Source organism: Zingiber officinale, chromosome 2A (assembly GCF_018446385.1).
Source record: "Zingiber officinale cultivar Zhangliang chromosome 2A, Zo_v1.1, whole genome shotgun sequence".
In the NCBI taxonomy this organism is placed as follows: Eukaryota; Viridiplantae; Streptophyta; class Magnoliopsida; order Zingiberales; family Zingiberaceae; genus Zingiber; species Zingiber officinale.
In genome coordinates, this window is record NC_055988.1 from 105,669,511 (window position 1) to 105,691,275 (window position 21,765).

General features: G+C 36.9%; 3 protein-coding genes across 6 annotated transcripts in view; 1 reads left to right on the top strand and 2 right to left on the bottom strand.

Moving 5' to 3' along the window:
* LOC122041854 (growth-regulating factor 3-like) overlaps positions 1 to 3,996 on the top strand; it is a 36,638-nt gene extending 32,642 nt beyond the window's left edge. For all 3 annotated transcript variants that reach the window (XM_042601702.1, XM_042601703.1, XM_042601704.1), the window contains 4 exons: positions 959 to 1,921; positions 2,015 to 2,194; positions 2,711 to 3,008; positions 3,379 to 3,996. In XM_042601702.1, the coding sequence (XP_042457636.1) occupies positions 1,777 to 1,921; positions 2,015 to 2,194; positions 2,711 to 3,008; positions 3,379 to 3,844 (1,089 nt within the window). In that variant the 5' untranslated portion in view covers positions 959 to 1,776 and the 3' untranslated portion in view covers positions 3,845 to 3,996. The remainder of the gene's footprint in view (positions 1 to 958; positions 1,922 to 2,014; positions 2,195 to 2,710; positions 3,009 to 3,378) is intronic.
* Positions 3,997 to 4,975: 979 nt separating this feature from the next.
* Positions 4,976 to 8,986, bottom strand: LOC122041855 (protein BUD31 homolog 2-like). 2 transcript variants are annotated; one of them, XM_042601706.1, is made up of 4 exons: positions 8,833 to 8,986; positions 7,187 to 7,290; positions 6,901 to 7,088; positions 4,976 to 5,336 (listed from the first exon to the last, which is right to left on the bottom strand). In XM_042601706.1, exons 2-4 carry the CDS (start codon positions 7,278 to 7,280, stop codon positions 5,181 to 5,183), a joined length of 438 nt encoding a protein of 145 aa, XP_042457640.1. In that variant the 5' UTR covers positions 7,281 to 7,290; positions 8,833 to 8,986; the 3' UTR covers positions 4,976 to 5,180. The 2 variants fall into 2 exon arrangements, with proteins under 2 accessions (XP_042457640.1, XP_042457639.1); XM_042601705.1 differs by having other exon boundaries at positions 7,187 to 7,341; positions 8,833 to 8,979.
* A 3,082-nt stretch (positions 8,987 to 12,068) lies between these two features.
* LOC122041857 (putative low molecular weight protein-tyrosine-phosphatase slr0328) lies at positions 12,069 to 15,674 on the bottom strand. The gene is made up of 7 exons (XM_042601707.1): positions 15,378 to 15,674; positions 15,158 to 15,270; positions 14,941 to 15,076; positions 14,773 to 14,840; positions 13,259 to 13,345; positions 12,324 to 12,415; positions 12,069 to 12,247 (listed from the first exon to the last, which is right to left on the bottom strand). The coding sequence occupies exons 1-7, from the start codon at positions 15,631 to 15,633 to the stop codon at positions 12,229 to 12,231; spliced, it is 771 nt and encodes a 256-aa protein (XP_042457641.1). The 5' UTR covers positions 15,634 to 15,674; the 3' UTR covers positions 12,069 to 12,228.
* Between the last annotated feature and the right edge of the window lie 6,091 nt (positions 15,675 to 21,765).

A 21,765-nucleotide genomic window follows, 5' to 3' on the forward strand; every position in this document is an offset into this window, starting at 1 on the left:
AAAATCAAATAGGCATCCATTAATCATTTTATTTAAAAATATATTTGATTAGTATTGTTATATCATATCAGCTAAATGCTATAACATAGAGAATCTATCAGATAGTTGATATACCATTTAGAAGTTATCTAATAATTATTATAATATATTTAAGTATGAGTTTAGGATTTAAAATTTGATATTATGATTATAATAACTACATAATAGTTTTTATAATTGTTTTAAAATTATTTTGGTAAAGAAAATTTTGATAAATCATACATCTTAAACTTTAAATTCATCGTAAATGTGTTGTAGTAGTTATTGGATAGTATTTACATGTTACAGTAGCTACTTATAACTTCTATATGTTGTAACATTTATTGACTTTTAATTATTATAAAAAAATAATAATTAATCAGGTCAGGTAACGTCGAATATGGAGCAATCGGTCCGATCCTACGGAAATTTCTTATTGACCATTTGGATAAATCGAGAAGTACTTACGGCCGATGGTTCAGAAGTCTATTTAGAAAAAAAAATCTCTACAAATATATTATATTTGAGAATCGAACTGTGAATATCTAGATGTTAACCTTCCATTGTTTTATAATTCGGAGACAATTTTTACATGTTATAGTTATCGGTAATTACTTATAATAATGTCAAATCAAGGGCATTTTGAAATAAAATTATTAATTGAATGCCTTTTGATTTTTTTTTTAAATGTTCATTTCATGTTTTTTATTAATTTGGACGTCCTTTATGATTTCTACCTAACAACCAAAAAAAAAAAACACTATTTTGATATTGATAAACTTTTCTCTTTCTCGCCTTGAAATCCATTATTCTGACATCTCCAAGTAGGCTGAGGTCTCGTTGAGGATGTGCATGAGCCACCGTGCCTCTACACTGACTTCACGTATGTTACATCAAAACGATTACAGATACTAAAGCACTTCAACTACCCCTGCTGCAGGTCTAAGAAGAGCTCAGATACATACATAATACACATGTACAGGGACCAGACCAATCCTGCTCCTGGCTTACCACCCATTTGGAGTTCTGTCTCACCCCGCTTGCCAGCAGAGGCACTGCACCGAGGCATCGGCAGCAGCAAGGATCAGCTAAGGTGGCCCAACCTCCTTCTTCGACTCCCCAGGCGCTTGCCATTGCAATAAAGGCAGGCAGCCATCTATCTTCTTCTTCTTCTTCTTCTTCTCACCTCACATTATTACCATCATCAGTTATCACCCCGCCAGCCCCCTCTTCTGAATCTCCTTCTTCGACTCCCCAGGCTCTTGGCATTGCAATAAAGGCAGGCAGCCATCTATCTTCTTCTTTAACTTCTTCTTCTTCTCACCTCGATCGCATTATTACCATCATCAGTAATCACCCCCCAGCCGAGGCAGCTACAAGTGTCAGAACTCCCTCCGGAGAGAACTATCCACCTTCACCTCTATCTCTATCCCATGCACATATCTGTCTATCTGCCTGCCTACCTGCCCCCTGCCTACCTTAATTCCAAGTGAGGCACTTATTTAAAGGACCGAGAGCTGTATGTTTTGCAGCGTTATGGGCAAAAGAGCATTGTAAGTCTGGTTTCCGAGAAAGAGGAAGCAGATCTCCATCAGAACTCCTCTGAAGAGACAGACCCTCCTCCCTTCTTCATGCTCGCAGCAAATCAGAAAGGGGCTGTATAAAGGGCCGACCTTGGAAGAATACAGAGGGAAAGCGCAGCCATTTGCGTTGCCTTCCTCCTCCTCCTCCTCCTCCTCCTCACCTGTGCGTGTCTCCATGGACTCCCATCTATGGAGAGACCGGCAGCAGCAGTCAGAGCACCAGCCCCCTGCGCTTGCTCTGCTCGCGCCTGAGCCCAGCAACAGCAGCATCAACAAGGCCGCTGTCGCGGCCGCCCATACTCCCCTCTTTACTCTCCCAAGTAATTATGCTCCTCTCCTCTTTTCGCTTTTCTATCGCCTGCCGGTTACTACTTGTTTACGTTGGTTTTCTGTGCATCGCCGTGAGAATGCAGGCGTAGGCTATTTCACTTTGGCGCAGTGGCAGGAGCTCGAGTTGCAAGCTCTGATCTACAAGTACATGCTAGCTGGGGTTTCTGTTCCTGTGGAACTTATTCTGCCCGTCAGAAGGAGCCTTCTCAGTGCATCCCCATACTTCCACTACCCTGAGCTCTATCACCATTTCCAGCCATCCTGTAACTACCCAGTCTTTCTCCTAGTTCTGCATTGCTTATTTATTTCTTTATCTTCCTTGTTGTGGTATGTTGCCTGTGTAAAGGACTTGCTTTGTTGCCCATTCAACCAACAATCCTTCTCCCTCTCAGCTTCTAACATGTTGTCAATGTCTTTGCAACTCGGAGTTTCACTCCTCAATGATGATGGTTTTTCGAACCTGAGTAACCTAGATGATGTCTTTTGGACTCCAGTCATTTCCCTTCCTCATGTTCAAGTTAGTTTGGGTATCGAATGAATGTTTCAAAGAAGTGATTTTTAATTTGTACTTTAAAAATGACATCTTTCGGGTAGTTCTCTGCATTCACTATGTTTTACAGCATGGCCAATAGCTCTTTGCATCCCTTTTTTGCTTCATAACCATTCTATTCTACTTCACTTTAGATTTCTCATGATGCATTGTAATCGATTTAGTTCTGATGCGCGCATTCAATCAGGCTTGATGATCTTGTTCTAAGTGTATTGCCTTGCAATCTCAGTGTTGCAAACGAGCTACTGGGGGAAATGCGGCATTGATCCGGAGCCAGGAAGGTGCAGGAGGACGGACGGGAAGAAGTGGAGATGCTCAAGAGAGGTTGTGGTAGGCCAAAAGTATTGCGAGCGTCATGTTCACCGAGGCCGAAACCGTTCAAGAAAGCATGTGGAAGCCCCCACAACATCTTCCATCTCAGTGTTGAAAACTGGCCTTTCCACACCTTCAGTGTTGCTGGCTCAAGAGAACCATCTCAACCTGCCTAGACCTTTGGCCACACCGAATACACATTCTCTGGACCGGAGGTAACACTTGAAACTCCACTAGAATTTTTTCATGGCATGCCAGAACAGGTATATGCCTTGTAGATTTTGTTACTCAGACAACTAGTGTTTCAATCCTGTCTGCATTTAGATTGTTTGAAATTAGGTAAGAGTTACACAAACTTAAGGATGTTTCAGGATTAAGCAATTGCTGAGTACATTTTACAAACCAACTTCTTATTCTCCAATTTATGTTGAACAGCTGTATGCTCTTAGCATTTCTTTTTTTTTTTTTCGAAGACTGGTCAGCATGTTAGATCCTTAGGTAAGTTGCAGATATGAACACAATACTCATCTTTGTATGCCATTATAATCTTTTGCAAATACTAATTTTTCCCTGCATTGCTTGCAGACAATCAGGCATACAAACTGTTGAAAAGAATCTTCAAGGCAATTGCCCAAACTTCTACCTCGACGATCTTCCGGACAATAAACCTGAAGGCTATGTGCTCCAGAGGTTCTTGGACGAATGGCCAAAGTCTCAGCGAGAGAACGATGACAGCATCAACTATGCCATCCATCCTGCTTCAACTACTCACCTCTCTATTTCAGTCCCTGGGAATCATTCATCGGATTTCTCTCTGAAACTGTCCACTGGAAATCCTGAGCAACCAAGAGAAAATAACAACAATGGCCTTGAAGTACAACAGTTACCCCAACCAAGCAACAAGGGATCTGGATGGGTTAGCCATGGAGAGGCAACTATGGGTGGTCCACTAGCTGAAGCACTCCGTTCCTCAACCTCAACTCACTCGCCAACTAGTGTTCTGCACAAACCTAATGGATCGATATATGAGATCAGTATCATTAGCTCTTGAGAAGCTTCTCTTAGTTGCTTTAATTTGCTAACTCTATGGCTATACATTTCATGATTTGGTAACTTATCCTATTTCTATTCATTGTAACATATGCCATTCACTCTCAAGTATTCTCATTTGTGTGCATCATTAAAGTTGGTTTAGCTGAGGCACTCTGTTCTTCAACCTCAATTCACTCGCCAACTAGGATTCAGTAGTGTTCTGCACAAGACAAATGGATCGATATATGAGATCAGTAGCATTAGCCCTTGAGATGATTCTCTTAGTCGCTTTAGTTTGCTAAATCTATGGTTATGCATTTCTTGTTTGTGACTCATTAAAGTTGGTTTCTGAGTTGTTATCTATCTGGAAGTTGGTTATCAGGAATATCTCAAGTGATTTCCTCGACGAAAGGAAAAATGTTTTTTCTGACTGTTAAATTGGCTTACTGATGCCATGCTTCTTAGGTAAATTGAGAACACATGTACATTCAAAAATCAAATTTCAGCCCAATTTAATCGTCAGATTTTTTTTATTTAAGGATTGAGTCTCAATTTTGAATCTCCTGTTGGCATATCCTTAAAAATATTGGATTCCCAGTTTTGAATCTTCTGTTAGCATATCCTTAAAATTATTACATTGATAGGGGTTTTCTAGATCATAAAAAGTGCTAATTTCCCATGTTCCTTTCAAAACTGTAACAAGGTGCCAACTTCAGCAAGTTATTTAGCTTACATTACTAGCTATCGAGCTCAAAATTTACATGTTGATTCCATATCCCGATATCAATTTAGAGTAAAACCACAAAAAAACAAAGAAAATAATATTATTAACTTTTGAGTTAATTTGGTACCAACTCAAAATTTACATGTTAATTCCATATCCTGATATCAATTTAGAGTAAAACCACAAAAAAACAAAGAAAATAATATTATTAACTTTTGAGTTAATTTGGTACCAACGCAAGCAAAAAAAAAAAAACCTCTACACGCTATCAAGTCAAGGAACTTAGAGTCAAGGAACTTGATAAGTAAAGGCAAGAAGAAACAACTACGTGAAACCGCGGAAGGCCACTAGTAACATCAAGAATAGTGGGAACTAGAAACCTTGTTTATAAATTTTCTTACGTTGATCGGATGGAACAAAGCTAGATTTCATCAAACATACAATCTTAGGTATCCCTAGAATGGGAATAAACTGTTTTAACATGTAGCTGCTCACTTAGTTTAAGCTCACACAAGTAGAATCCATAATTCAGACCACGTTAACATCAGATTCTTGACACGAGAACATGAGTAATTAAACAAAGGTCCCTGCAACCATAAGGGACATTCTCTCACTTTTTCCCCCTCAAGTTTTAGTCTCCACTTGCACAGCCCCTGCAACCACAGTGGACGCATTCTATCACTTTTTCTTCCCTCAGGTGTTTTGGAACCCTGCAAACGCATGTCGTTGCGAAATTGTGATCCCGTGTTTGTATGCATCGGAGGCAGCAAAGCCGCTCATAGCCAGGCTGCATACAACTCAAAAGAGCACAAGTTAGTGAATGTACACAAGAATATATGCCAACAGAAGATGTTCAAGAAATGAAAACAATTCAAAACAACAAACAGATTAATCAACATACGATGAGTCTCTTGTAGATCCAAAAAAAAAAAATAGATTGATCAGTAAAAGCAACATTTGCCTTTTAGGATGAAAAGTAAAGATCATAGAATAAAAACATCAGATTGATTAAATAGTTATCTGTACCATCACAATCAGTATCTTTGCCAACCTAGATAGTTGGGACCAATGTTTAAAGGACTGTTCCATGCCAAATTTTCAATCCACACCATACCGACACATAACAGCAGACATCAAAATATGCCAAGATGAATTTAGATGAGTTGTTTACTTCAATGAATGACAAAATAAATTTATATAACTTTTACTCCAATAATCTTCTTCTACTTAGCTATTTTACTTTTATATTAAAAAAAAAAAGACTACAACAAATTAAATAATCAATTTTAGAGAAACAAACTAAAAAAAAAAAAAAAACTTGAATTCATATTCTTCTTAACACGTATTGAAGTAGGTAACACTGGAGAGGAGAGATTGTCTATGCCAATTAATATATAGTAGAACAGTATGTTTTGACCATGCCATCAAGCACAAAACGAGATTTTAAACTATAGTTGTGACAAATATGACTTGATGACAATGATTCATCAATCACAATACTTCAGCCATGTAAGTGTACCGGTTTTTCAAGCCTAATACAAATATCATGTAAGTGTTGCTCCCTCATCAGATGAAAATAAAGTACAACCAAATACAGTGACCTTTGCACCAAGTTTAACTAACAATCAGGCTTGACAGAGCACAATCTAAAAAAACCGTATCAGAATTCATCAATAGATGAAGGCAGCATGAGTGTTATGGCAATTGATGCAAATTAACAATAATCACTTCCCACTGAGTCAAAATGCTCCAATGTGGTCCAACTTCAACATGGGAGATCAAAGTTGATTGGGGTGGATTTGGAGAGAACCTAGTCTGATCAGTCATTAAGATTTGGTTATATCTTGTGCATAATTTTGTCATAAACGATTATTGATATTAGCCATCCATTATTCAAGTCGAAAAGGTAAGGCATATATAAAAGAAGTGGAACAAATCAGTTGCTGCCTAATAATCTCATTGCTGTAGATTATTTCTCTAGCATATACAGATAGCCTAGCTAATCCTCTGTACAGAAAGCCAAAGAACAAATAATACACCTTTTCAATTTTAAATGGCAAAAACTAGTATTGAAAAATTATAAAGAGAGGAATGACAAAAACTAGTATTGAACAAATGACAAAGAGAGGAGTATTTAAAAGTGGCCAAAATAGTGCACATAGTTATAGTAACTTATAAGGCTTCAAAATTTCTAACTAATAAACAAGAAAAAGGAGCATCACTGCATGAAATTTAATAAACTACGTATGTTAGACACCATGAGAATTCGGAGAAATGATAAATCTTCAACTTTAGTTGCAAAAACCTTTTTTTTAAAAAAATGCAAATGGAATAATAAAAGATACACGGACCTTTTTCCACTTTGCAATTAGATTTCTGTCAGCATAGCCTTGATCCAAGCAGAATTCATATAACTCTTTTGAAATTTCCTTTCTTCGGTGATAAAGGTCATAAATGTAACGACTCTTTTGATGAGAAATTGTAAAAATAGGCCAAAGTGCCTCACACTTTCTCTTCCCATCATGTGGGTCATTCTCAGCTGCAAGTAAAAAGAAAATCAAATGGAGATAAATTGTAGGTTGCATATTCATTCAATAAATGGCAAACAAAAGAGTATAAATAACAAAGAGAACCAACCTTCCCTCATCTTTGCATCAAGTTCACGAAGAGTGGGCTCAATAAGCTCCCACCCTTCAGGATATCTAACGCGACTAGTCTTTATTTTAGGCATTTTTTCTCTCCTGAAAATATGGAGATTAATATCTTTAAGAGCCAATTAGCAAAGGGCAAATCTGAAATGACAAACAAAAACTGTAATCAATAAAACAAATTATCATTATTATTATTTAAATAAAACCATGCTCTATCACAAAGTCATCACCACATTATAACCAATAACAAAGTCCATTACCTTATGTCCATTACATAATACAAAGACAAAGTACTTTGCAGGCAGGAATTAAAAATTACAACAAAATGTGATTGTCCTACATCAAGACCTTATGCTAATGTTTCTTAAAAATTCAAAGATCTTGAGCCAAGCACATGCAACCCCCTGGAGCAATTAGTGAAATTTTTATCTCATTGTTAAAAAGATAGATTCTTCTTTTTTATTGTAAAATAAAGATCCAGCATATGATTTCTTAATTAAGAAAATGCCATAAGAGATCAATTTGCCATTTAACAAGTATAAATGAAACATAGACATGGATCCAATATTTACTAAATTAGAATAACACAAAAACAGACTTTGGTCCTTTCTATTTCTCAGCAAACAAACAATGAGAGCATATTCATTGAACCTAGAATGGTAATTGGAAAAAAAAAGGGGAGAATTCAACATAGAATTCCTGTTCCTATGCCAAACAAGGTCATCATTCTTGATACGCCTATAAAGTAATGTAAAAAAAAACAAAACATAGAATGCCCTAAAATCAAACTCAGTGTCAATGTTGTTTCTCTTCAAGAAGGGAGATATAAGTTGACAAATAATAGGGATGTCCTTTTTCTTCTTCACTATTTGTGACAACCTTCCCTAATGAAATAAGTTCAACTTTACAGTCAATCTTGCCAATGTAAATCTAGCCAGTGTAGGATGTAACTGTGTATGCACAAACTAGTGAAAATTACAAAACATGTTAAACATTAATTAACACCGCTTACCATTTCAGTCAATCTAATCCCAAAACAGCTTACACAACATCATTTGGGGGGAAAAAAATCATTTTTTAATCAAGACATAAATGCAGATGATTGCGCCAGTTTTCTTTATAACACTGCCTAGCGTACAAGCATGAAACAAAAGTTCAACCTTACAACGAGAGTGTCTAATTTCCTATTTCATGCTACCTCTTCTTATCGTCGAAGATTCACTCAAGTTGAAACAGCATGGACAGCTCTAGTAAAGTTAAATCCACAACACTCAAACATCAGTTTATCATGTCAGATCACATCAAAAATCGTCCTTATCCATCCTATTCCAAAATCCACCAGTTTTACACGCTATGTACCATGAATAATTTGTCAAAAGGCACTAATCTGATTCTGATATATCCGCTATCGAACAACATGAAGAGAAGGGGAAAAAAAAAAGAGACAACTATGATATCCAAATAGATCAAGAATGTTCCAATACGACTGAGTGAACACTAAGCTAGCATGAATTGCTCATGTCTAAACATAGGTTAAAAATAAGAAAACTAGGGTTTGGGCAAAGTTATTGGCTGTATCGCGAGAAGCAAGATCGAGAAGGATGAGAAGGCTACGAGGAAGAGGATGCATACCTTCGAGATCGCTCTTGCAGCCGGCTACCGTAGACGAGGTGAAAGACCGAGCCGATCTGTGGATGCTGCGCAGTGGAGGAACGGTTGTTCTTCTTTTATAGAGAGAGAAGAGAGACGGTCTGTTTGGCAATCGCGATGAAGTCGGTAACGACGACTCACGAGGCACAACCGTAGCCGCGACCCGACCGGGGCTCGGTCCGGATCGCGGCTCTATCTGTTTGGTTCACGTGTCCAGCGCGGTAAGGACCGTGTGATCCGTACGCCAGGAAAATAAAGCAGAGGCAATAATAACAAATAAAAATTGAGAAAACAAATTAAACTACTTAAAATTCTAAAAATAAAATTTCCTTATAAACCTCTCGATCTGTTTTTTTCCCTCTTCTTCTTCTTTACTCTTCATTATTTTGCCTTTTTATGCTTTCTGTTTTTTTTCCTTATTAACGTCATTTTATTTTAATTTTAGATAATTATTTTCATTATAATTTTAAAATTACATATTTATAATGATTAAATAGTGTTACCATTATAGTGGTGAATATTTTACAATGTTAATATTTACCATAAATAAAATTCAAGAGGACAATATTCAGTCACTAGGAACAAATATTCTAAATTTCAGAATATTCTAAAGAATCAAAGAAGAAAGAAAATATCTATTATAAAAAAAATAATAAGTATGCTTATGAGTTATGATGTAGTTATTTTATGATTATATATAATACAGAAGAAAAGAAAATAATTATGTGGATCTGAAATAATGCATGCAATACATATAAATGAAATAAACATGTATATTTCTCCGATTCAATTTTATTGATATCAATATTTTCAATTTAAAGTTTCAAATCCAAACCGAATGTTAAATTAAATAGCGTTTGTTCTTGTTTTGCTAATTTTATTAGTTTGATTTTTTTCAAATTCTTAAATAAATCCATATTTTAAATTTTATTTAAAATTATCTAAAAGATTAATTTTTATAATTTATTATGTATATATTTTAAAGTTTACTGTTTTGTATTGTAAAAATAAGTGGATATCTTTTAAAAATGTTATTTAGTTAAAAAAAACTCTTAATATTTTTATTAGGATAATCATAGTTTTTATTAGAAAATTTTGATATTTTATAAATAACCAATGACATTATTAATATAAAAAAGGGTTAAGAATTCTTAACTTTGTACAATAATTTCTAATATAATATTTTTTATTCATCTCACCGTTATTATTTCTTTTATCATCGTCACCCTAGACCCAATTATTCTAGAAAGTGGGCAATATTTCCCTATTCACTCACTAGTAAATTCAAGTACAACAATTTCTCGTCCAATAGTCAATGCCCCAAAATCTTTTCGTTATTATTTATTCTATCTTACATACCATACCCAATTAATCTTAGAAATGGAGGGCCCTAACGACTCCTCTCCTTGCTCAGTAATCAACGTCTTAGATTTTTCATCATATAATGCACCATGATCTTGTCTAAAATTGGTAAGGTTTGGAATATTGGTGAGTTAGTTGGAATATTGATGAAGTTGCCATGATTAAGAGGAAGGAGAGAGTGAGCTGTCTTCGATATCAACCAGATAATAGAGTCTCCTAATAAAAGGTGAGTTGTTCTTATCATCGGATGAGTCTCCAAGAAGTAAAAGAGCGAAGGAGTGGATTAGAATGAAGACCAGGCTGTCCCGGCCTGCCACTCCGACGATGAGTTAGTTAAAATGTTGATCAAGCCATCATGATCAGGAGGAAGAGAGTGAGTTGTCTTCGATATCAACCAGATAATGAAGTCTCCTAATAAAAGGTGAATTGTTCTTTCATCGGACGACCCTACGAGAAGTAAAAGAGCGAAGGAGTAGATTAGAATGAAGACCAAGCTATCTCAGCCTACCACTCCGATGCTATTTTCAGGAACATAATGTGAAGAAGATAAACAACAGTTGAGTATGAAAAATGAGTGCGTGCAACAATAAGCATAAGCCAAATCTTAGCCCATGGAAGCGATATTTAAGATGCCATATTTATAATAAAGAATATGTCATGTCATAAATGTGAGAGGGTCATATCGTCCATGTCTTCACCCATGTCTTGTATTATTGAGATCTTGTGAGGATCATACTATATCATCCGAACCACTCCGCTTATTTGAACAACTTATATGTTCTGATAATCCATGTATTCTGATAGCCCGCATATTGCATATTTTGATAGCCCACATGGGAGCCCATGTACTAATAGTCAATTGGGATGACTAGGTTTGAGAATTTGACTTGTCGATTTTTATTGGGAAGACGGGTAGGTCGGCTTGGTTGAAAAAATTGATGGGTCAACCTTGGAAGACTCATAGGTCGACTTGGCTTAGAACACTGACAGATAAACCTTGGAAAACTAACAGCTCGGCCTTGGAAGACTCATTGGTCAACTTGGCTAAGAAGATTAACAGCTCGGCCTTGGAAGACTCATTGGTCAACTCATTGGTCAACTTGGCTAAGAAGATTAACAGCTCGGCCTTGGAAGACTCATTGGTCAACTTGGCTAAGAAGATTGACAGGTTGACCTTAAAAGACTGACAACTTGACAAGTCAACTCGGTTGAAAATACTGATAAGTCAGCTCGGCTAAGAAGATTGGCAGGTCGACCTTAAAAAATTGCAGATCAACTTGGTTGAGAAGATTGATAGGTTGGCCTTAAAAAACTGAGAGATCGGCTTAGCTGAGAAGAGATGATTAACATACCAAATAACCTTCTTTGCAGCGTGCCAATTAACCTTCTTTACACACAGGATAACTAGAATAGCTTTTCATACTCCCCGTGTCCCACTGTAACTAGAATTCGAACATCTTGCCACTTCACTCCACCCTTACTGAGAGGGCATTATTATTTCATCCATTGTTATTATTTACCCTACTTTTTTTTTTCTCTCCACACAATCCAGCGATACTACATATTTGCATCACCTCCCAATGCATTATTCTCCCAATTATCATTGCATCATCCTTGTTCCTTCGCGTCAACCAGCCGAGATCGCAAAAACAAAGAGGTCAAATTTGCAAAAGCTCGCACTTCTTGAAAATTAACTTTTCTTTATTTAGTGATACACACACTGTTAACTATGAAATCAGCACATCAGCTAGGGTTATTTTGAATAAATAACTCGGGTTAATTATGCGAATCCTTAATCAGACAAATGGCTTTCAGCATCCAATTAATATTGGTTTCAAAGGATCGTAATTCCGCCATAAACAATAAAATTATGGTAAACTTTGGAAGAAATACGGTTGGCACATCATCCAAACGTCTAATTTCTAGTCAAGATTCAAGAATATCAAGCAAAACTAGTAACTGAACTTGTGCACTACTCACAATAATCCCCACGGATTTTCCTTTGATCTCAGAGCTTCAACAATCCCACCAACCACTACAAATGCTCTAGTATATCACTGGCATTACAGGACTAGGACTAAAACCAATCACGGGTTAATTTACTTCCTTACTTGTCTCGTCCCTGTGAAACTGAAGCATGACTGCTCTCGGAATCGATGCTCTGGAGTAATGATTCACAAGCATCTTCCAGCAAATCTAGGACCTGAATAGAGAGCAAGCCACAGCGTAAGTGGATCAATGAGGATCACGAAGATGGCACTTCTTCAATTAATTTTTTTCACATAAAACCACATTCAAAATTTTAGTTCAGACCAATCACTAAAACAATAGTACAGGCCTAAGTCCAAACCCGGAGTTAAAAGAGGGATTGTCTCAACTTAGCTCACGAATTAAAACCAGTATCCGATAGGTCAATCAAACTAGGAAAAAAAAGCTCAATAGTACAGGCCTAAGTCCAAACCCGGAGTTAAAAGAGGGATTGTCTCAACTTAGCTCACGAATTAAAGCCAGTATTCGATAGGTCAATCAAACTAGGAAAAAAAAGCTCTATGTAAGATCATATATATTCTTAGTTCTATTTTGCTCTCCCATCCTTAATTCTAATAAGTCATCAGAACTGTAACATGCATCAGTTTTTATTGAGAATGTCTGTACCATTTAAGTATATTTTTTCTGATCTCATCACCTATTATCACCTATCATCTCTAGGCTGAGTTAATCTTATTGCAAATATTATTATTTATTTTTGCCTCTCTTAATAATTCCGCTCATCTTTCACATTAACAAATAACATGCAATGTTTCTTATAACAAAAGTGTTTAAACCTAATCAAATGGTTGTATGTGCCCCTACACCAAGGTATTCGTCTATCCCTACCAATGTGGGAAATGGAATACCACAAATCACAACTATGAACCGAGAAAAAAGGCACAACTTCATGAGCAAAGAAAGATATGGCATAGCCTTGCTTTTTCCCTTTTCCATTCCTATTGGCATGTTTAGCATGAGATTATAGTCACTATTGGGCAGTGTTTTCTATGCTTACCTTTTCAAACCCTTGTGAGCCTCCATAATAAGGATCTGGAACTTCAGATTCACTGTGTTTCTTACAATAGGAGCACATAAGCTTAACCTGAAAAGCGAAGAGCAAAATGATACAAAACCGTTGCAAGTATTTTTTTTGATACAGAAAGAGACAATGGAAAACACCCAAAGACTGGTACAGAACAGATACATATAAATAATCAGCTACGACGCAAACAAGTTAACAAACAATCAGACAAATAAGTTTTATTTACTGTTAAAATTAATTTCTGGGGTTTCCTAATATAGTAACCAATTTCCAAACAACAAACTAGATGAGAAATTCATATGAGAATAAGTGGGTTAAAGATACATGTTGCATTAATTTAACATGTACAAAATGTGGGGAAAAAATCATTATGGAAGAAGAAAGAGACATTGCAGTCAACGGCGGAGCCAGAAATTTTATAGCCCCCGGGCTGATCTCGGGTGAGCTGATCGAAAAAAACCCCAGGCTACCTTCCTCTCTCTCACGCGTTCTTCCTTTCTCCCCCCGCAAATCTGAGTTGCAGCTCCTCTTCAACGTCATTAGGCCCCCGGGCTAAACCCCGGGTAGGGCAAAATGTGGCTCCGCCCTTGATTGCAGTTGCTAGGTTATGCTCCTTAAAAAATTATAAATTATAAAAGACTAGGGAACCAGTTTTTGGAATTTCGGTGGGCTCTAAAAATTATCCCATCTCATTACTTCACAAGTGTTTAAATGATTAGATGCCTCTATGGGGAGTAAAATTCTCTGTCCCTCTCACTACACTTCCTGCTTACCTTCAGTTGGAGTTTAAGTGTAGTGGAGTCCTAGTGAGTGGAGAATGGACCGGCAGTTGGATTTCCTCAACGTAGTCACACACACGCACAAAGAAAGGAGGTGCAAAGTGTTAGAGCCTGAAAGCATTACTCAGTGAATAGTTATCTCTCACCTCATCTACTTCTTTATAATCGGTAAATAATTCAACACATTCCCCTTCTCAAATGGCGGAGAACTGATTGGTTGTTGGTTGTCCTATAACAGCAAATGGGAGGCCAAGTTTTCTCAAGAGATCAATAGCCATTTATGCTCTACTAGCCATTTATCTCTTACCTCATCTACTTCTTTATAATCAGTAAATAATTCAACACATTCCCCTTCTCAAATGGCAGAGAACTGATTGGTTGTTGGTTGTCCTATAACAGCAAATGGGAGGCCAAGTTTTCTCAAGAGATGAATAGCCATTTATGCTCTACTAACCTGCTTGATCGTTAAGGAGTTGAGAGATTGTACTAGGAACTAAGATTACATAGAAAAACTAACAAACAATTTGATACGAAGGTTTACAAGCATGTCATATCTCTTCATTTGGTTTTTCATCTTTGCATTTTTTCAACAATTACAAACTGATCTAGATAAAGTAAAACCAGGTCCAATCAAATACATTTCATGCGCCAACTAACGAAATTATATTCAAAACCATAACAAATATTAATGCACAAAGAAGAAATCACCTTCTTAGGGGCATCTTCTGGAAGAGGCTCCTTAATTCTCCATCTCTCATATGCATGCAGTATATCCTCTATAAAATTGATAACGAATTAGTTTCAGAACTATCAGGATACTTGATTTTACCCAAAAAAAACCATCGTTTTAATGATCAAAAGCAAAAGGCCATGAACCTCTATTTTGCATGTCCATGGCCAATATGAGATCAAACTCCCTGAAATCGGAGGGTCGTATTGGCCGTGACATGGAGGTGACTTCGATTCCCCTTCTCTTCGCAGCGGCCCTCATCCGCGAGTCCGCTGGATTCCCCTTTTAACAGAGAAACAAAGAAAAGATGAGCATTAATTCAAAAAAAAAAAAATTCTCTACAATTTGAAGACGGAAAACAACTTCATGATAGCCGATGGTTCCGGCGGAGTCGATCTTAAACTTGGACTCCGCTCCCCGCTTCCGCACGAGATCGGTGAACACGGCCTCCGCAGCGGGGCTACGGCAGATGTTCCCTGCCAAGAGACCATCCAAGAGTGAGATCTCTCCAATACTTGAAAAAAGAAAACAAAAAACCAAAAAAGATATTCCTTCAACTGGAGAGGAAGCAGGAGGAAATTACCGAGGCAAACGAAGAGGACGGCGAAGGGCTTCGCTTGCGCTTCCTCGGCCATGGATGCGACTACCGACCGTAGCCGAAGGCGCCGGAGGGAGTGGGGAAGAGGAGACGAGGGCGATCGGGTCAGAGGGCAAATGATGGGGTTTCGTCGCAGCAGACGAAGATTAAGTTTAACGGCAGGAACAGGAGGAGGGCACAGGGCTGCGTGGCAAAATGGTAAATTTGGTGATATTGCATCGAAGCGGAGTAGGCGAGTCATTGCGAAGAAGACGAGACGCTTCACACGAAGATGATATTGGGAAAACAAAAAACAAATGGCTGAGAAAATAACGATCTATCTTATTTTTTTATTTTATAAATATTTTTATTTCAATAATCTAAATGTATCAATTTTATTTAAAACTAAATAGACTTAAAATAATTTAACCAAAATTATTAAAGTTGTTCTAAGTTGTACAAATTTTAAATAAATATATTACAAATAATAATAATTCTAAATAAAATTGATACAATAATATTGAAGTGAATTTGATTAAATTAGAGTAATTTTATTTTAAGGATATTTTTGAGATAAAAAGAGGACAAGATTCCACTTTAATATTTTTAAAAATTAATTTTGAAAATAATAAATATTTATATTGTTTTTAAAATTTAAAATTAGAAAGGGGATTGTGCTATCTTTAGTATAAGTGTTTTTTCATATATTGATTTTATTATCCGTTAATGTTTCTTCTTCTAGTGATATTAGAAAAATGAGATTAAGATAATATTCCTTTCTAATTCTATAAAATGGTTGATTTTCTCTTACACCAGTTAAAAAGCTTGAAAACTCAAGGATATATCTTTAGTTTTAATGAATAGGAATTCCACATTTAGTAGATTAGATCCTGATCCACTATAATAATTAGAGAGATTTAATGATCTCCATCTTTTAAATAAATAGAGATCATTCAATTTCTTTACCCTTATTTAAAAATAGATCAAGACAGACAGGATCATAAATCCCGTCTAAGATTTGACATAGTCAAAATATTTAAAAAAATATATAAAGAAGAATATTGAATTTCTATGAAAAAACACTTTTAATGATTTTTGAAATTTGTATCTTTCATTTTATAAGATTTTTTTATAAAAAGAAACAGAAAAGTCAATTGGAGCTAGGCTCCATAGAGCATGACCCCAGCGTTTTTTTTTAATATAAGTATTTAGTTTTTATAATCCGACTCATTCGGAAGGCAGTCAATTTACTCAACGAAAGGTTAATTAAGAAGTATAGATGAGTCATGATGAATCGTCAACATCGTAAGTACTCTTCAAGTGTAATATGTTCGGAATGAAATTCAAACCTCATTGTTTAAGGAATCCATTCTATCACTTGTCATTGCACTAGAGCCTCCACTAGTTGGATAGATCCAAACTTTCTAAGGTTGACTCAAGCATAACACAAACTCAAAGCCATCTTAGAAAAGAGTTGGTTATTCTTGGACCCAATTGTTAACATTCCTACTTGCTATTTGATGGTACCCGTGTTTTTTCCTGAGAAGTGTCTTGACCGGTCAAACTTAATTCCTGAGCCTCCTGGCTATTGGACAATCTATTGTCAGAGATATTGGAGAAAATTACTGAATTAAAATTATATAAAATCAATTCTAACTTATCTATTGAGATGACATGAGTGGATAATCTCAGACTGCCAGCGGGGCTGGTTCTGCCAAACGTCCGGTGGTCCGAGTTGCAGAGTTGATACGGTGCATAGCAGAATCGAGAGTTGATCGTTGAATCGTGAAGAAAATTCACTTGCTAAGATACCGAGACATGCGTTTAACGCAGTTTCCTTAAAACAAATTCGTTCCACCTCCGGCTGTGCTTCGAGGTTCTCTTGGGTCGTCTGTTTCCCAGGATATAACGATAAAAAATCATGCACGCAACCAAGCACCGGTTGTCCGTGGTGAACTGAGAATGTACCCGAGTGCTATCACGAGTAGTTCAGCCGAATGGATGCATGGTTGAAAGAGTTTTGTGGGAGAACACGAGTAGACAGAGATTCACTTCTCTTCCTCTCGCTTTCTCTTTCGCTTATCTTCCGTTACTCTCTATTCTTTGCTCAAGATCCAGCCTCCTTATATAGGAGTCCTCACATTGCTTACAATGAATGATCAAATTATGGTCATTTAATACTGGATTTAATATCGTCATTAATGAGTTTAATGTCTTCATTAATATCGAGACGTTACAGAATCATTATTAATATGCTTAATGTCACGATTAATCCGAGATGTTATGAAGTCACCATTAATGAGTTTAATATCGTCATTAATGTCGAGACGTTATGGAATCATCATTAATTTCATATTAATGCTTCCGCTACCCTCTTGAGGGAGTAGCAAAAAGAGATTCGGTGGCAAAACATTGGTTTAGTCACTTGGGCAAATCTTGCATCGACCGGTCTGACATTCAACATGCGCAGGTCGTGCTCGCACATGAGTCAACCTTGGTTCAGTACAATCCAAACCCTGGATTTACACTCATCCCTGTGCACCCATGCGTGAGAGAGTCTCTCCCCATACATATGTTTACAACATCAATACATGTGTCATAATTTAAGCAAACAATAAGCCAAGAGACTTCTAATGTGGGACTAACAATCCATGCATAATAGAGTCTCTTCGTCTCCACCTCTTCATTCCATTCACATTCCAACAATCCCCCACATGAATAGAATGCATGGTATGTGGTAACATTTAGCAGTTGAATCAGTTGAGTCAAGTATAGGATAGATAGGTTCTATTCTTTAAATCTTCTCTTGTAAAGATTTATTTACATACTAGTTGACAGTAGATATGATGTCTTTAAACTGTTCTGTCGTCTATGTAAGTATTGACAAATCTCACTCAAGACTCTCCCTAATACAACTCAGTTCTCATGGATGTGTTCGTTCTTGGACATAAACACGCTTGGTTTTGTGAGAAGTTCTAAGAATTGTGCCTCCAATTCTCTTCGAAGCGGCCTCACTTCTTTTTCACATAGGTGATCCCTCGAGAGGAGTCATCTACTCTTCTTGATCATTAAAAGTCCATCGACATCCTGATCTGGTCACTGTTTTATTGGATTATCCCCCATAGTGTGTCTAGTCCCTTTGAACCTAATTCTTGGTGTTGGTGCAATCGACCTCTAGGGTTTCGATGTTTGACAATATGACAAAGGGTAAACCCAAACAGGACTTGATGTTTGGGAGAGAGAAGTCTAGTCAGAACTAGATGACTAGCAAAGGTAAGTTCTAACCAAAGGTTAGGCAAAGTGGAAGTCTCGGTGAGTGAAGCGGGGCCCTAGTGAGTGAAGCTAGGTGGTGGAAGTCCTGGTGAGTGAAGTCAGGTCCTAGTGAGTGAAGCTAGGTGGAAGAAGTCTTGGTGAGTGAAGCCGGACAATGGAAGTCCTAGTGAGTGAAGCTAAACAACCCTAGGGAGGTAACCCTAAGTTTAATTGTACTGTTTCATTGTGCTAACTCAGTGTTGCAGGAGAAGCCCAGACTAGTCGATGGGCTAATCGGATGTCTGGCACGAAATCCAGCTAGGTCGACGAGCTGACCTGATAGCTGGCAGGAAGTCCAGACGGATCGAAGGGCTGACCGGACGTCTGGTAGGTAAGTTAAGGTAAGTTACTAGAGGGGAGTGACTGTGAGGACGCGTTCCCAGGAAGGGAACTTAGGCGCTGATCCAACTTAGAACCATTTTGGAACTCTAAGTTGAAATCTTGACTAGATTCCGGTCTCGATGAGACGGAATCTAATTACTACTTGTTCTGTATATAAATTGTGCTAACACTTTGTTTTGCATGGTTGTATAATTTACATTTACCTCATACTAACTCTTTCTTGCAGGAGAAGAGCTTTCTGGAGAAAAGTGGTCCAAGCACCTGGAAGGGATCCGGGCGCCCAGAATGTAAAGTTTATCCCCATCGCGCGTCGCTACGTGGAGCTCTATGGTTAGCTGGGCTACGTCATACTACAGGCGTCCGGAAGGGATCCGAGCGCCAGGAGCCTCCTATATAAGGAGGATATGACCTGGAGCAAAGAACAACTCAATCACAACAAGATCTTCCAACACTTGCTTTGTTGTGCTGTGCTTCTGCTACGCTGCGAAGCTACTTCGACAACGTGCTACCTTTTATTTCCTTTACTGTTGTCGGTATTTCTTGTCCAAAGTTCTTGTACCTTGATTTTGTAATCACATTTTCAAATTGCTAGTGGATTGTCCAACGAAAGCACTCAACGAGTGCGGACATTGGAGTAGGAGTCGATAAAAGCTCCGAACCAAGTAAAAAATTACTTGTGTTAGCATTGTTCTATTTTTTATTTTATCTTTTGGCTGCGTATTCGATTTTCTATGATAATTTTCTAAATCGCTATTCACCCTCTCTCTAGCGAATTACTCGATCCAACACTTGGGATCTCTAGTCAACATAGGTTGGTTGTCCTTTACACTGATCGCTGACAACAATATTAAACCTATTGCTCGTAATGAGCTTACAACTAACTCTCGATTTAACCCTTTGGTTAGCGAATTTTTTATATTATTCATTGATTTCGCATGGTCAATAGTGCTAACTCCCATTAAAAGTAGTTGTCTAATGGTATTATATCTACGATGTATATGCCTAGACTTACCATTATACAAATAGCTTTGTGCCTGACTAATTGTTGATAGACTATCGTAATGTATGCAAATTGCCGACATCGATTTCGACTATCTTAGAATATCTTCTAAGAATTGTCGTAGCCATTCAACATCTTCACCACATTTGTCAAGAGCTACAAACTCATATCCCATCGTGGATCTAATTATTATGGCTTGCTTAGAAGATTTCTAGGAAATAGTTGCACCTCCCAGAGTGAATGCATATCCACTTGTAGATTTAGAATCTTTTATGTAAGATATCCAATTAGTATTGTTGTATCCTTCGATCACAGTAGGATATTTCGTATAGTGTAGTCCATATTCACGAGTATACCTCAGGTACCTCAGTACTCTTGTTATTCCTTTCTAGTGCTCAACACCAGGATTACTCGTGTATCTACTCAGTTTACTTATTGTGTAGGCCAAGTTTGGTCGTGTATAACTCATCAGGTACATCAGACTTCCAATCACTCGAGAGTATTCTATCTGAGAGATACTTTTACCTTGATTTTTTGATAGATGTTGACTCATATCTATCGGCGTTCGTGTCAATGCAGTATCACTCAGTGAATTTCTCAAGAACCTTGTCCACATAATAAGATTAACTAAGAACAAGTCCTTCTGTTGTTCTAAGAATTTTGATTCCTAGAATCACATCAGCTAGGTCCATGTCTTTCATATCAAATCTTGAGTTCAACATATCTTTAGTAGATTTGATTTTCTTATTATTACTTCAAATGATAAGTATGTCATCTACATATAGATACAAGATGACATAATCATTTTCTGTGGCTTTCATATAGATATATTTATCATATTTATTAATCTTGAATCCACATTCCTTCATGACATTATCAAATTTCTCATGTCATTGTTTTGGTGCTTGTTTTAAGGCATATAATGACTTCACCCATCTAAAAACTTATTTTTCTATTCTAGTATAGAAAACCCCTCAAGTTGTTCCATGTATATTTCCTCTTCTAAATCCCCATTTAAAAAGACTGTCTATACATCCATCTGATGTATTTCAAGATTTCATAGAACTGCAATAACCAACAACACTTTAATATAAGTTATTTTTGACATCGGATAATATATATCAAAGTAATCAAGGTCTTTTCGTTATTGGTATCCTTTGATTACCAATCTGACCATATACTTATCAATTGGTCATCTGACTTCATTTTCTTTTTAAGATCCACTTACAACCTAGTAGTTTGCTTTCTGAAGGAAGATCCATAAGTTTCCAAGTGTGATTTTACAAGATAGATTCTATCTCAGATGTTCTCCAGTGAGGTCCATCAGCAGAGCTTACTGCTTCTGAGTAACTTCAAGGCTCACTTTCTAATATAAAAGTGATAAAATCTGATCTGTAGGATTTTTCTACCCGAGATCTTTTGCTCCATCTAAGTTCAACCTCGACTGATTCCTCATCATCATTTTCATCTTGTGTTTCATATGCTTATTTTAAAGAGCTAGCTTCCTCTCGGGTCTTATACGGAAATATATGCTCAAAGAACGAGACATTACTCGATTTATTATCGAGTTCTTGTGTATATCCGGTATTTGTGACTCATACATAAAAAATCGATACACATTGCTGTTATATGCATATCCCATAAATATACAATCAACTGTCTTTGGTTTTATCTTAATCATTTTTGGATCAGACACCAAAACTTTGACAAGACACCCTGACATTCGTAAATATTTGTAGC

Bases quoted from the DNA above. Each gene is read 5' to 3' on its own strand.
- LOC122041855 (XM_042601706.1), bottom strand. From the start codon at position 7,280: ATGCCTAAAATAAAGACTAGTCGCGTTAGATATCCTGAAGGGTGGGAG. The intron at 7,089-7,186 runs GTTGGTTCTCTT...TTTTACTTGCAG, and splicing joins TGATGCAAAGATGAGGGAAG to CTGAGAATGACCCACATGAT. The intron at 5,337-6,900 runs GTCCGTGTATCT...AGTTGTATGCAG, and splicing joins TAATTGCAAAGTGGAAAAAG to CCTGGCTATGAGCGGCTTTG.
- LOC122041857 (XM_042601707.1), bottom strand. From the start codon at position 15,633: ATGACTCGCCTACTCCGCTTCGATGCAATATCACCAAATTTACCATTT. The intron at 14,841-14,940 runs GTTCATGGCCTT...TCAATTTTATAG, and splicing joins CATGGACATGCAAAATAGAG to AGGATATACTGCATGCATAT. The intron at 12,416-13,258 runs GTAAGCATAGAA...CTCTCTATTCAG, and splicing joins GCTCACAAGGGTTTGAAAAG to GTCCTAGATTTGCTGGAAGA.